At 53.2% G+C, this 12,822-nt stretch overlaps 5 protein-coding genes across 5 annotated transcripts; 2 read left to right on the forward strand and 3 right to left on the reverse strand.

Moving 5' to 3' along the window:
- Positions 1-140: 140 nt before the first annotated feature.
- On the reverse strand, positions 141-1,583 carry A1O5_12167 (uncharacterized protein; the record flags this gene model as incomplete). The annotated part of the gene is made up of 3 exons (XM_007752736.1): positions 141-797; positions 867-1,445; positions 1,548-1,583. The coding sequence occupies 3 exons, from the start codon at positions 1,581-1,583 to the stop codon at positions 141-143; spliced, it is 1,272 nt and encodes a 423-aa protein (XP_007750926.1).
- Positions 1,584-3,205: 1,622 nt separating this feature from the next.
- On the forward strand, positions 3,206-4,702 carry A1O5_12168 (murein transglycosylase; the record flags this gene model as incomplete). The annotated part of the gene is made up of 3 exons (XM_007752737.1): positions 3,206-3,326; positions 3,401-3,838; positions 3,906-4,702. The coding sequence occupies 3 exons, from the start codon at positions 3,206-3,208 to the stop codon at positions 4,700-4,702; spliced, it is 1,356 nt and encodes a 451-aa protein (XP_007750927.1).
- A 1,183-nt stretch (positions 4,703-5,885) lies between these two features.
- On the forward strand, positions 5,886-6,428 carry A1O5_12169 (uncharacterized protein; the record flags this gene model as incomplete). Its single annotated transcript, XM_007752738.1, has 1 exon — positions 5,886-6,428. The coding sequence occupies one exon, from the start codon at positions 5,886-5,888 to the stop codon at positions 6,426-6,428; it is 543 nt and encodes a 180-aa protein (XP_007750928.1).
- Positions 6,429-7,576: 1,148 nt separating this feature from the next.
- A1O5_12170 (uncharacterized protein) lies at positions 7,577-8,202 on the reverse strand (the record flags this gene model as incomplete). Its single annotated transcript, XM_007752739.1, has 2 exons — positions 7,577-7,949; positions 8,018-8,202. 2 exons carry the CDS (start codon positions 8,200-8,202, stop codon positions 7,577-7,579), a joined length of 558 nt encoding a protein of 185 aa, XP_007750929.1.
- A 1,231-nt stretch (positions 8,203-9,433) lies between these two features.
- On the reverse strand, positions 9,434-11,632 carry A1O5_12171 (uncharacterized protein; the record flags this gene model as incomplete). Its single annotated transcript, XM_007752740.1, has 1 exon — positions 9,434-11,632. One exon carries the CDS (start codon positions 11,630-11,632, stop codon positions 9,434-9,436), a length of 2,199 nt encoding a protein of 732 aa, XP_007750930.1.
- Between the last annotated feature and the right edge of the window lie 1,190 nt (positions 11,633-12,822).

Below are 12,822 nucleotides of genomic sequence, written 5' to 3' on the forward strand. Positions count from 1 at the left end.
AAAAGCGCGAAAGCACCTCGCCCCTGTCAATGAGGTCCAAAGCCGCGAAGATTTTTCTCTCCGTGTGTCCTCCTACGTTTGTTTATAGTACTGAGTGAAGTCGTGTTCGATGCTAGAATATTTCTAAGGTTTCTCACAGATCAGTCAAGAGGGTCCTGCTTTTGACGTGGACACGAGGGCGACCGTGTTACTGAACTTACCAACAGAAATGCTCTTGTCGCTTCCTCGTTGCCCTCCAGATCTTTGAGCAGTTGGAGAAATTTGTCGGTCTCTAAAACCGTGTTGGGGTCGGTGTGCATGATCCTGTTCATGTTCTTCATCGACCGTGCATCCACATACTTCAGAAACTTCTCGCGGCGGATGTCGGCGTACAGGTCGAGGATGCTCTCGTCGGCCTTGCCCTCGTACAAGCCGATCAGGCAGTCGGCCAGCGCACCAACGTCCAGAACTGCCGTCATACAACCATAGCCACCGAATGGGTTACACACGTGAGCGGCGTCGGCAGCGAGGATGATTCGTCCTACCCTCATCTTCTCGACGCAGCGGTTATGGATCCGGAACTGGTCGGTCTGTGTGATCTGATATTCGCCGGGGTCTGGATGGCCGGGCAGCAACTTTTTGAAGGCGTTGTTTCGCCGCTCAAGATACTCCTCATCAGAGAGACCGATGGCGCCGTCTCCGTAGGTGACGCGCCAGAGGCCGCCCTTGCCTCGCTTTGCAATCAGACCCCAGAAGTCCGGGTCGACCATATAATTGCCTCCGTCCCAGCCATGTTTCTCGAAGCCGTCATACCAAACCTGTTGCTCCGATCAGCTTTGACGTCTATTGAGAACACCAGGAGGGAAGAAGGCCTTGGAGAGACGTACATTTTGGACCATCAGGCGGAAATCAAATGTCTGACCAGGCCATTCTCTGCCGAACAGAGATTTTCTCACTGTGCTGGTGGCTCCATCGCACCCAATAACATAATCGGCGGTGAACCTCTTTTTCTCCTTGGCTTCCCCTTCGGCTCCAACCTCGACATCGACCCAGGCAGACCTGTCGTCCTGACCTGTACCAACGACTTTGTGGTTGAACTTGACCTCGACCAGCCCGTTGGCTTTTTCCAGACAGTGCTTGTACATGATCTGGATGATCTGGTTGAGCGGCAGGATCGTCATGCGGTCTGGGTGGTCTTTGACGACAGACAGATCAATACCCGTCAGTCTTTCGTGGTCGCTCACTCGACGCCAGCAGATGCTGGGAAAGCTGGCGATGCTTTGCTCCCGGATGTCGTCGAGGATGCCTGCCCGACGGAATATCTTGGTCGCAGGCACCCCATATTGGGTCGCCCTGAGTCGCTCGTCCAGTCTATCCCATGACTCTAACACCAAGGACGGGATGTCGTGTTGCGAGAGCAAAAGAGCGAGGAGCAACCCGGCCGGACCGGCTCCGACGATTATGACCTAATAATGAGCTGGTGAGTTCCATATATGCGTATCGAACAAACACCCTGCCCTCAACGGGACAATCGAAGTTAAGCAGGGGTTGCTGGGAATCAGCATTACCTTTTCAAATGGTCTCTTTGGTTCGATTGAGCCCATTTTGATCTACCGCGTCACCAAGCCTCACAGGTTCGATACAATAATAGATGAGATGCTTCGGCAAGCATTACTCGTCTACATATTTATATTAGACAAGAGGATGCTTATGAAATCGAGTTGGCTGACAAGCCAGAATCCGGGCAGCTCGCGATGCGGAACATTCCGGCTTACCATTCTTGCAACTTGGGTGGTCTTGGTGGTCTCTATTGAGAACGAGCCTGAGGAACAAACCACAAGCCTTGAAAGAGCAGTTCTGGATTTCCGGAGTTGGAGGTCAGCTTCAGGCGTGGATGACGAGACGGGTTTGCCCTGAATGCCTCAAGCCTGGGAAGCATCAGGGGTATCGGACTGATTTCCGTCATGGGGTGAGTCCGAGAGTGTGTATTACCAGTTGCTTTGGGGCCCTTTGGTCAGATGGTCATTCTAGAGTTAACGGGCCGACACGCGTCGACCCGGCTGAGAAAGACAGCGATGGTGATGGTGACAGTCACTGATTCCCTTGTCTGCTTTTTATGACTCGCATTGAAGTCACTACTGTATAAGGTAGTAAAGAGGGCCCTTGACACGTGAGCTTAGAGCTTCGGGAGGAGGCGAGGAGGATGCAGCCGCGTGGGAGTCCTTATCACACCATCATCGAGGACGTCCATCAAACGTGGGAAACTTGAATCTGGAACAAGAGGATACTCATCAACCACCCCAGTGACAAGTACCAAGTACAAGTACCAAGTACAAGTACGTCCAGAATGGGTGATGGAACATCCGGGGATGCACAGCCACAACACGCCGCCAATCAAGGGGTCTGCCGCCACCATCTCTTGACTCCTTAACCGATCTGGGTTTAACGGGTGTCGACAGGCTTCCACAGGCGTGGCAACTGCCCCTCCAAGCACCGGGAACCTCCATCCCTGGCCATGTTTCACGCGCCGCGTCACGCAATGGAACCCCTGGAGCGCCCCGGACCAGTCACGACGCCCATGGGCCTGGATCTCGGGCCCTATGCACCCGCTATGTATGCCTGGGTCCTCACCAGAGTCACCTAGAGCCACTCACAGACATCGCGCAGACACTTGGAATGGCCAACACCTGCGTCAATCCAAGCATAGTAACATTGGCTAAGTCTCTTTCTCTCTCCTCGCCTTCGCCTGCGCCCAATGCGTCTCCTGTCGCAGCTCCGTATCACTCGCCATTCCTTGCGTCCTCTCTTCTTTGTCCTTTTTCTTCGCACTCCGACATCATCATCAGTTGTAATCCCATCTTCTTTGCATCCTTCTTTATCTACAGTATACCAACCCTTTCACTCACTCTCGCTAGCTTCGTTCGTTGCCTTCTCCCGCGAGTGCCGTGGCCCCTTCTTTGTTCGATTCCAACCCCCAATTTCCCACCCGATTCCGTCTCTTGCTCAGCAACATCTGACGAATCCTCGAACCTCGTTCTTTGTACCTCGTACGACTAGAGCAATCCCCACCTGTCGTGATACTCGATTTTGCAAGAACAAATCTTTTTGTATTGGGCTCGGGGCATTCTTCGTATATTGGTGCATGGTGCCGTCGCCCTTTCGTTGACGACTGCATACGCATCAGCCAACCTTACCCGAGAAAACGAAAACAAATAAAAACACCGCAATGGCGGGCCGAGTCTTACATTCACTCGTCTTCGTTGCCACGGCGTTGGCACCCGCAGTCTTTGCTCAGACAAAGTGTGGCGGCGGTGTTCTATGCCCATCAGATGCTCCCTGCTGTTCGCGTATGTCCATTGACCCCGATATACATGTCCTGTTGCGAACAAGATCGAGATACTGACAATCAATGGGGCGACAGAGTATGGCCAATGTGGTGTTGGTGCCTATTGTCTGGGGGGATGTGATCCTGTCAACTCAGCCAGCCTCGATTCCTGCGTGCCCGCACCCGTCTGTCAATCCCAGACCTATAACTTTAATAACCTCGACCGTGTTATGCCCAACACGAAGTACCTGGGAGATGCTACTCAGACAGACTGGGTCTCCTCCGGCAGTCCGTTGGAATACAACAACTCGGTGCTACTGACCATGGCCGAGGGAACAGTGGGCACACTGCTAACGAGCACGCACTTTGTATGGTATGGCAAGGTCAGTGCCAGGTTTGCCACTTCTGCTGGTGCTGGTGTGGTCACTGCGTTCATCCTGCTCGGTAACTCCAAGGACGAAATCGATTTCGAGTTCGTCGGGACGCAGTTGACAAGTGCTCAAACAAACTTCTACTCTCAGGGTGTACCAGTCTGTAAGCAAAATTCTCAAGGGTCTCCCCGGACCAAAAAAAAGGGTCTGCATGCTAATTGGGATTATAGATACCAATGGCGGCAACACTACCGGTCTTTCGGATGTCCATGCAAACTTCCACGACTATGAAATCGACTGGCAACCCGACACCATTACTTGGTCCATCGACGGCAATACAGTCCGCACCTTGAACCGCGAAGACACCTGGAATGCGACGGCGAACCGATACTATTACCCCCAAACCCCGTGCCAAGTGCAGCTGTCCCTGTGGCCCGGCGGTCTCCCAACCAACGGCGAAGGAACCATTCAATGGGCAGGAGGTCTTGTGCAATGGAACTCGCCATACATGACCAACGGCTACTATTACGCCCAGTTCGACTCGGTCTCGGTGCAGTGCTACGATCCACCTGCCGGCGCAAACGTGCAAGGCACCAAGTCTTACATCTTTACTGACGCGGCCATGACCAACAACACTGTCGAAGTGACCAATGACAATACCGTGCTGAAATCATTCCTCGGGACCGGCACCAACATGTCTGCCGGCTATCCCAGCGGCAGTGCCAGCTCAAGCGGCTCGTCCAAGACAAGCGAGCCGGCCACAATTCCCGGTCTTTCTGGCGTGGGCACTGGCACCAACGGCGGCCGTGGCGACAACACCACGAATAGCGGTGGAAGCAACAGCGGCAGTTCAGGATCCGGAGATAACAGCGCCAGCACCACCGGAGCAGCCTCGACAGGGTTCGTACAAGGTGATGGGGGAGGCTCTTCCAATAGTGCGGGCCAGATTGGCGGCAACAGTGAGACTGTGTTCAAGGGAAGTCTGTTCGCCGTGGTTATTGCCGTTGTTGGGTTGTGCATTTTGTAATAATTTTTTTTGAGGCTTTGACGGGCATATTTGATAATTTCAAAACGACTTTTGAGGCAAGAAGAGGTCGAGCTCGGGCATGTCAGGTGTAATGCTTTTCCTTTTGTGCATGGTGGTGCGTTGCATTGTGATTGGTAAGGTATCTATCTATCCATGTAGGCGGGCAAAAGTGCAGGATGCATTGAAGACATGTACTTGGGACTATTTGATGGATCCTGAGTCTGACGGCATTCCGCTCATATCGAAAAGGGGGTCTGCGCGAAGAGGACTCTGTCCATGTAGGGGGGAATACTACCTATTAATATATGTGAACATGTCCCAGTATGAGAGTATAAGGTGAAAGCGAAGCAATGAGCACGGGTGGTGGTGGTAGATTGATATTACGCTGGAGCGGTACTGTATGTAGTTGTACATACTACTATTCCGTATAGGTGTTCGGTGGCTGTCCATAGTCTCTATTGGTACATAGCATGGCGTTCCCCCTGCATTGCAGACTACATACCTATGATCAAGTATGATGAAGTCATGGGTTCGCAAACACCATCAAACTTCGGCTGGTAACTTTTTTTCACGACCAATCTTCTACATCACCCCCACGACGGCGATAATTCTTGGTTCAATGGACGGATAATACAGCGTTCCTCCTGACTCCTGCCCATTCAGTGCCTTTCTACATCATTCGCACACCGAGTTGGGTCTGTTGAAAAATCCTGAATTAGCAAAGAGCTCTCTCCTGCGTTGCCTGAGCTTTCTCCTTCTCCGCTCTTCCTCGTCTTTGTTCCCTCGGGAGCCGGCCTTCACGATGCGAGCTCCTGCTCCCTCAACCGACCTTCTCCGTGCGCTTCGTCGTGCAGCAGCAGCAACGGCCTCGCCTCTATATACGAACCCATCTCAAGCGCAACGTCCCCTGGCTATCTCTCTCACACGACGTCAAACATGCTACACTCAATCCTTTCGGACGAGACATGTTCGTCCGCTCTCTACAACCATCCCGAGCCGCCAGCAGTCGTCTTCTCCCTCCTCCTCCTCCTCCTCCTCCTCCTCCTCCTCCTCCTCCTCCTCTAAACCGGCCACCCCATCTCCAACGCCCACCAGCCGCTCGAGACAGATCAATCCTCGCGCGCCAAAACACCGCGACCGTGGGCCCCCTTCCAAAGAAGACACGCAGACCGATTTCTCCAAAATGGACATTCTGGCCAGCGCGGGCGTTGAGGAACCCGCCACGTCCATCGACGCCTGCACGAGCGACGGGTTTCATTTAAACAATGGCGTGCATACTTCGGGCGGAAAAGGGGTGATACTGGTGGGCGGCGAAGCGTTTCTGTGGCAGCCGTGGATGCCTACAACTACTGGTGCTGCCGCTACCGATGCGGCTTCCTATCCCGGGAATGCTGCAAGCAAGACGAGCGGAAGCGGAAGCGGAAGCGGAGAACACAAAGGCTTTACGGTGTTCCTCGACCCCCGCGGGATGTTGAACTTCCCGCCGTCGACTCTCGGCCTTCTCTCACTCCTCTATCCCAAACCAGATCTCCTCCTCATCGGCACGGGTCGCAAATTGTGGATGCTCTCTCGCGAAACGAGGAGATATCTGTCCGAGGAACTGGGCATCAAGGTCGATGTCATGGACACGCCCAACGCGGCTGCCGCGTACAATTTGCTGGTTATGGAGCGAGGGGTGGAGGAAGTAGGTTCGATTTTGATACCGGAAGGATGGAGAGGACGGTAGAGGGCAAGGAAAGCCAAAGCGTGGAGGTAGTAGCAGAGAGGAGGGAACAGCGACGGATGCACGAGAGGTAGTGACGGGATCTGTGAGAGTAGTGCCTCGCCAATGGAAATGGTGAACCCCGGAACGAACCACGGTATCTAAGGGAAAGAGAAAGAGAAAGAGAGAGAAGTATAAATCTAGGCACGCACAGTCAATGCCATTCCAGTATCCCCTGCGCATATGACGGGCACCCCCGAAGGAGTACATTATCAGTGGATATGCAATATACTGAAGGAAATGCAGGCAGGCAGGCACATGGATACAATCAAGATTACGAGGTATATCTCATCTCGTATGACATTACATGTTCTACGTACTACATACGTTACCTACTCTCGATATTGGACATTGGACATTTCCGTCTTCGCAAGCCTCCCTCCCTCTGTCCCTCTCTGTCTATGTACACATACACATACACCTACATATATACGATATGTCCCCCTTCCCCCGGAATTGTCCACAGATACGAGCCCAGGACTCCAGACCAGACGCTACATTCCTGGACGGTCGTCACTCACTTCTACGGAGCACATATACGCATATACGCAGCGCCACCAGCGTCGGACATTCCGTTCGATCGATTCGCACGGGGAAAAAAAAAAAATTCTGGGCACAGGTGGAGGAAAGACCGTTCGAACTGTGCGAAGCGCGCCGGTATGGACCCTGGACTGAAGACCAAGCTCGTCAAGGGCACCACAAGCGAAACACGACGGGCCCAAACGCATCGGAACTGGGGAGAGATGGTTGTATCAGTCTTTGCTCCTCTCTCGGCTCGTGGTTCCTTTATTACTTACTTGCTTACTTGCTTACTTGGTAGCTGACATACTGGTACGTATGCTCCCTTTGTAGTATTATCAACATCATGCAAGATGCAGGCCTCCATACTCGTGCCACAGCTCTCCCGGTTCGACAAACTCACGACCTCGCTCAGAAAATATGGCGGCATAGCTCGGACAAGCGCGGATTATTTTGCCCCCTGCCGACCTGTCTTCTTTTGGGGCCTTGCGCGGCAGGCGTGGCGCGAAGGACGAGGGCTTGTGCGGTGATGTAGACCCCGTAGTATGCGAGACTGTTTATTGAAACTCCCAAAATGAGCCATCCATCTATATCTACGAACCCACATGATTCCGAAGCAAGCAACTACTTACTACAGATCGACCTAGGGACCAGCTGGAGACTGGGAGATGATCCGGGCTCCCACCGCGCCCCGGGGCGCAGAGACTGATACGAGTCCAAAAGCCGTAGCTCAACGTCAGCCAGCCGCTCCAATCTCTCCTCAGGGTCGAGGGCGGCGTGGCCGGGCAAGGGACTGTCCTTGTGGACTCCCCATCAATACCAAAGGCAAACATGTCCGCCGCGACGGTGTAGAGTCGAAATCTTTCGTTGTCGACCGCATCAGGGCAAAATGTCGCACGTGGACTGGGGTTTGGGTACGGTTGCCACGAGGCTTCGGTAGCTAATTCCTGCTCATCGTACGGTGCACTGCACGTCGGGAGTCGCAAATCAAGGGGTTTTGTCCATGCCAGGGCGACTTGACTATACATACAAACCCCACCCTCCAGTTGGTTCCCGCACAATGTTCGACTCGTGTGTGTTTGCCTGATAGACTTACGTTTGAAGGCTGAATGCTGGCCCCCAGAGCCAGAATATACGGTCGCTGGGATTCTTTGGTCGTGTGCTCGGTCTCTCCCCGGCGCAAGCTCTTTTTGACGTGTCTCACAAGCTCGGCTGCCATGGTGATGGATCGCCTAGTGTCCAGTGCGCCGACACGATCTTTGCCTGGGAAGACGGCACTGTGGGCAGAGAGTTTCAGCCGGGACTATGGTGAGCATAATTCTGCAACGTCGTCCCATAAAATCACCACGAGATCATGAAGGCAAGCCCCGCAAATCAGCCAAAACTCGCCTTGCCTTGCTCGAAGTTCCCATAATCTCGTCACTTCCTCCATGTAGGGCATCGCTCTGGTCGAGCGGTCTTCCGGGTTGGCAAAGGCAGCTGGATGGCCGGTGTAGTTCTGGACTGCTTGCTCGGGACCAAGCGAACATGATGAATGGATGCCGGAGATTAAATTTACTTACACGTGCAACCAGTGAAAGCGAACTGACCAGAAAGGGAGAACAGAAGTGGCTGGTCAAATTCTTCGACTTCGTCGACTTTACAAATACGTCTTGGTCGGCGGCAGGGTAGCAGCAGCAATGCCAGGTGACGTAAATGGAGATCAGATGAGATACCGCATCGTCATCCCAGGTGCTTTCCGTCCATGGGGAAGCGGGCACACGAATGGGTGGATCGTCAGTCAGCGAGGCAATGCCCATAACAGCCTGTTTGAGCCGCGTGCGCGATCTGCTTCAAAGCTCATTGCGACTGAGAATGCTTTTGGCATCCTGGATTATCTCCTCCACCGGACGAGGCTGAGTAGCTCACCAGTAGACCGGCTCTTCTGATGACCGTATCGAGCTCAGTTGATTTGGTCTCTCGACACGCCATGCAGGCTCTTGACATCTTCTTCCCGTTTGTCTCCCTTGTTGCTGGTGAGTTGGAGGTAGTCTGCGGTGGATCTTTCGGCATGATTGTACGTTGGTCCGATGGTATAGCTTTTTGTAGAACATGGTCGATGGTTAGATCGTTAGGGGAAAGACAAAGAGCGAACTAGGCAGGGTTGTACCTTGGTCCGAAAGTATTTTTATAGAGCATGGCCAACGTTTAGATCGTTAGGGGAAAGATAAAAAAAGGGTGAGCTCAGCAGGGTTTACTATTTTCTCGCTATGTAGTTCGACGGGACTTCGGAATGTATTACATGTAACTAATGATGATACAAGATCCCGAGTCCAATCCAATCATATCTCTTGCCCAGTGCGGGGTGCATGCGATTGTGGGTCCGCTGGGTCTGAGGACGTTAGAGAAATATACAGGGTACATATATCGAGGCTGATCATGGAGCTGGAACGAGGCTGCACAAGGCTGCATCACCCTCGAGCACACTTGGCCCCGCGACACCGCCAGCTGGGCTTCCCACAGTTGTAACAGAACTCACTCCCGCACCGGCAAATCATGTGGAGACATCCCGCGCTGCGCTCCACCATGTTCTTGCAATTCGGGCACTGCATCCACTTCCTGGTCTTGCTCAGGCGCAGCAACGCTTGGCCTCCGCTGTCCTGTTCGCATACGACTCCAGGATGTACCTTCTGTTTGCACAGTCTGCAGGTCTCGGTCGAGCACCGGGAACACAGTGCCGTGTCGCCGACGTACTGGACCGGAGGGATGAAGGCTGAGCATCTCCTACTATGGCAGTACGTCGGGTTGGGAGTCGTTAGTTCCTCGACCACGGCCGCGTACGCGCTGTGAACTTGCGCGGGAAGCCACCGACAGACAACACTCGGCTCGGCCTGCTTTCTGCAACATTTGAACACTTTCCCGTCTTTGATTGCTGTTTGGACCGCTGTCTCCAGACAGTGGCGACAGTAGTAATGCTTGCATCCAAACCGGCACATCTGGTCCTTGGGAGCCAAGTCGGCGCACACGCTGCACTCGGCTTCATTGGCTAATCGCCTCCTCATTTGTTCTTCTTGTCTTGGTTGCTCCCTGTCCGTTGTTGGCAGCCTGCGCTTTCCTGAAGTTTCGCCGGCGCGTCCAGTGCTATTGGAGCCGTCAGGTGCCTTGATGCCTTGACCCGGATGAGATATGCCAGCCGGGACTGGTGCTGGTGATAGGCTAAGCGCCAGTCGGAGTGCCTTTTTCAGCCATCGAAATGGATTGGCCCCCCAACTCTGGTCTTGTGCGCTTCCTCCTCTCTCCGGACATGTTGGAGGCGAAGGCGAAGGCGTCTCCGGGTAAGGCGACTGCTCCGTCCAGGTAGGAAGTTGGTGTCCCTGCTTGTCCGGCGGAACTCCAGCCTCATTCTCAATCTCCGATAAAGCGCGAGCTAGCTTCTGATCGGTCTCGAACATACGGTCGTCCTCTGCCTGCATTTGGTTCTGAAATCGCCTCATCTCTTTTGGTGCCTTCCCTTCTTCTCTCCTTTCTTCCCTCGCCGCAACCTGCCGTGCCATACCATGTTCCTGGCGAACAATCAAGTCGACTTCCCGATTCCATCCGTCTTGGGACTGGCGGATCTGCTCGAATGGAGCCTTCATCTCTTCTTGGTCTCGCCGATTGCTCTCGTCCTGGTCCACCTGCATTCCTTTTCTCTCCTCCGACGAACGGCTTGTCTCGACCTTGAGAAGCATTTGATGGTCTTGTGGAACGTCCCCAGTAAGTTTCATGGTACAACTGCGATCCACTTCGCACTGATGCTGCCGTTTTGAATCTTGAAGGTCAGCCCGCAGCCCATCAGGCATCGCCTTCAGCCCCGTATGATGTTTACCCTTTGAGACAGCTACATGATTTTTCCATTCTCTATTCCATCCTATTAATGCCAATTCCTCCTTGGATTCCTGCAGAGAACGCTCGATTCCCTGATTATCTGCATATGCCTGCCTCGGATTCCCAGCTGGGCAATGCTGATCGAGGTGAGATCTAGCACTACTCGGGTTGAGCGACATACTCGCATTCGTACATGCATTGGGGGCGTATGCTGTGTTGTCCGACGGTAACGGACTGCCGCCAAAAGCTTCCCACAATGCGTCGCACGGAGTTACTTCTGAGATTGGGTCTTTTGATCCGGTATGTAAGAGGCTTTGTGGGTAATCGAGGTTGTGATGTTTGGCAGAATTGATGAAAACAGGAGGTTCGGCATATCGTGGAATGCCGCTGGAGGCTTTATGTTTGTGTTCAATTGCATGGAGCCGACTTGCAATCAAAGCAGAAGGGACACTCTTTGTAGGACATGACGGGCCTGGCTCATCAAGGCAGTCAAGTATGAACGCTTGACCTGTAATTGGATTGATGTAAGGCTCGTGGTCGACCAACTGAGGGGCAGGATGAATGTTGCTGCCTTGAGACAAGGCGCTCGCCAACTGGCTATCTCCCGAGTAGGATTCGATCAAAGCAACTTTAGATTTGATCCGACTAAGAACTTCTTGCTCGTTGGCCCCATCCGCTGTGTTGGAAACGCCCTTTCCATTGCGTGGTAGATTATGGATGGTATCGTTGGGTTGATTTTCGATAGGACGGTGCATTATCGTAAATGTATCGCAGGCCATCTCATTTTCCCCCTTCTTCTCCATTCTGGGTGGTCCAGTCGTTGATGATCCCAAGTAAGATCTTCACAGTCAATCTCGTGGACTTAACCATGGCTATAGGCTATAGTTGTGACTGGAGGTGCGGGAATGTGCTCAGGTGAGTTGTTGACAAGAGCAATTTTGCTGCAGTCTCTATGACCAACCCAGACGCAGCCGCTTCAGAGCCACCATCGTTGCCTCATAGCGTGAGAAGACATCTCTTATGCTGTGCAGGATAGTGATGAATGAACAGAAGTGGGCAAGGATGAGAGAAGTCAACTTCTGGGCAGAGTCCAAGGGTTTTGCGGCTCTAGGCACACAGTTGATAGGGGCGCCTGTCCGGCGTTGCGGGTTGGTTGGCCAAGTCCGTCAAGCCTGTAAAAGCATTCTCCTTAGAGAATGGACTGCCGACGAGAGCTCTGCCGATAGGGAGCCATCTCAAGCCCGAATCATCATAGCTTGTCATAATAAGCCCAGGATGCGCCTTGCTCTTGTCCTGCCCCTCTCCAGTTGACAATGCTTAGGCAGCAGCGGGAGAATCGATCGGACGTGCTAGCATGAGGCGACGAGTCGTCTTCGAGGCAACAACTGGTTTAGTCCGCTTCAAGTCTAGCTGCAGCCTGATACCCAACAAGTCAACGATCTCGCCGGCAGTGAGCAGGTCATGTCAACGACATTTCTTCCAGTCGAGTGATAAGCGGAGGATATCAGAATCAAGATCGATTGGTTGTTGGTAGTTAATGTGGCCCGGTCTATCCATTGGGCGTTGAAAATAGCGTCTTGGTTAGGCTGACACTTCCGCAAGAAGAGGCTTTTCGCAGAGAACTGGCCAAGCAGATGCAATATGTACTTCAAATAGTTTGAGGTTCAGCCGACAAAGCGGACTAATCCCCCAAAGTCTCAGAGAGAGGCGTCTGTCTGGTCAGGATCCCTCGTGTGATCGGAGACACATGCGTCTAAATGCCCAAATCGGAAATCTAATTGCGCCCGGTTCTCCATTTGCGGTGCCCTGCTGTAGAGCTTTTGCCATGCAAGGCGCAGTGATCATCGGCACATCAACGGTCTTTTGCTGCAGGCACCCACTGTTAGATGTTTCGGCCGTGTGGTAGAAATCAGCATCTATCGGCAGGTGTACGCCCCGTTATCACAGCATCTCTCCTGAGTTCGTCTTTCAACTAGGCGTTGGAGTTGCCCAT

The sequence above is a fragment of the Cladophialophora psammophila genome, assembly GCF_000585535.1.
Source record: "Cladophialophora psammophila CBS 110553 chromosome Unknown aczJe-supercont1.31, whole genome shotgun sequence".
NCBI lineage: Eukaryota > Fungi > Ascomycota > Eurotiomycetes > Chaetothyriales > Herpotrichiellaceae > Cladophialophora > Cladophialophora psammophila.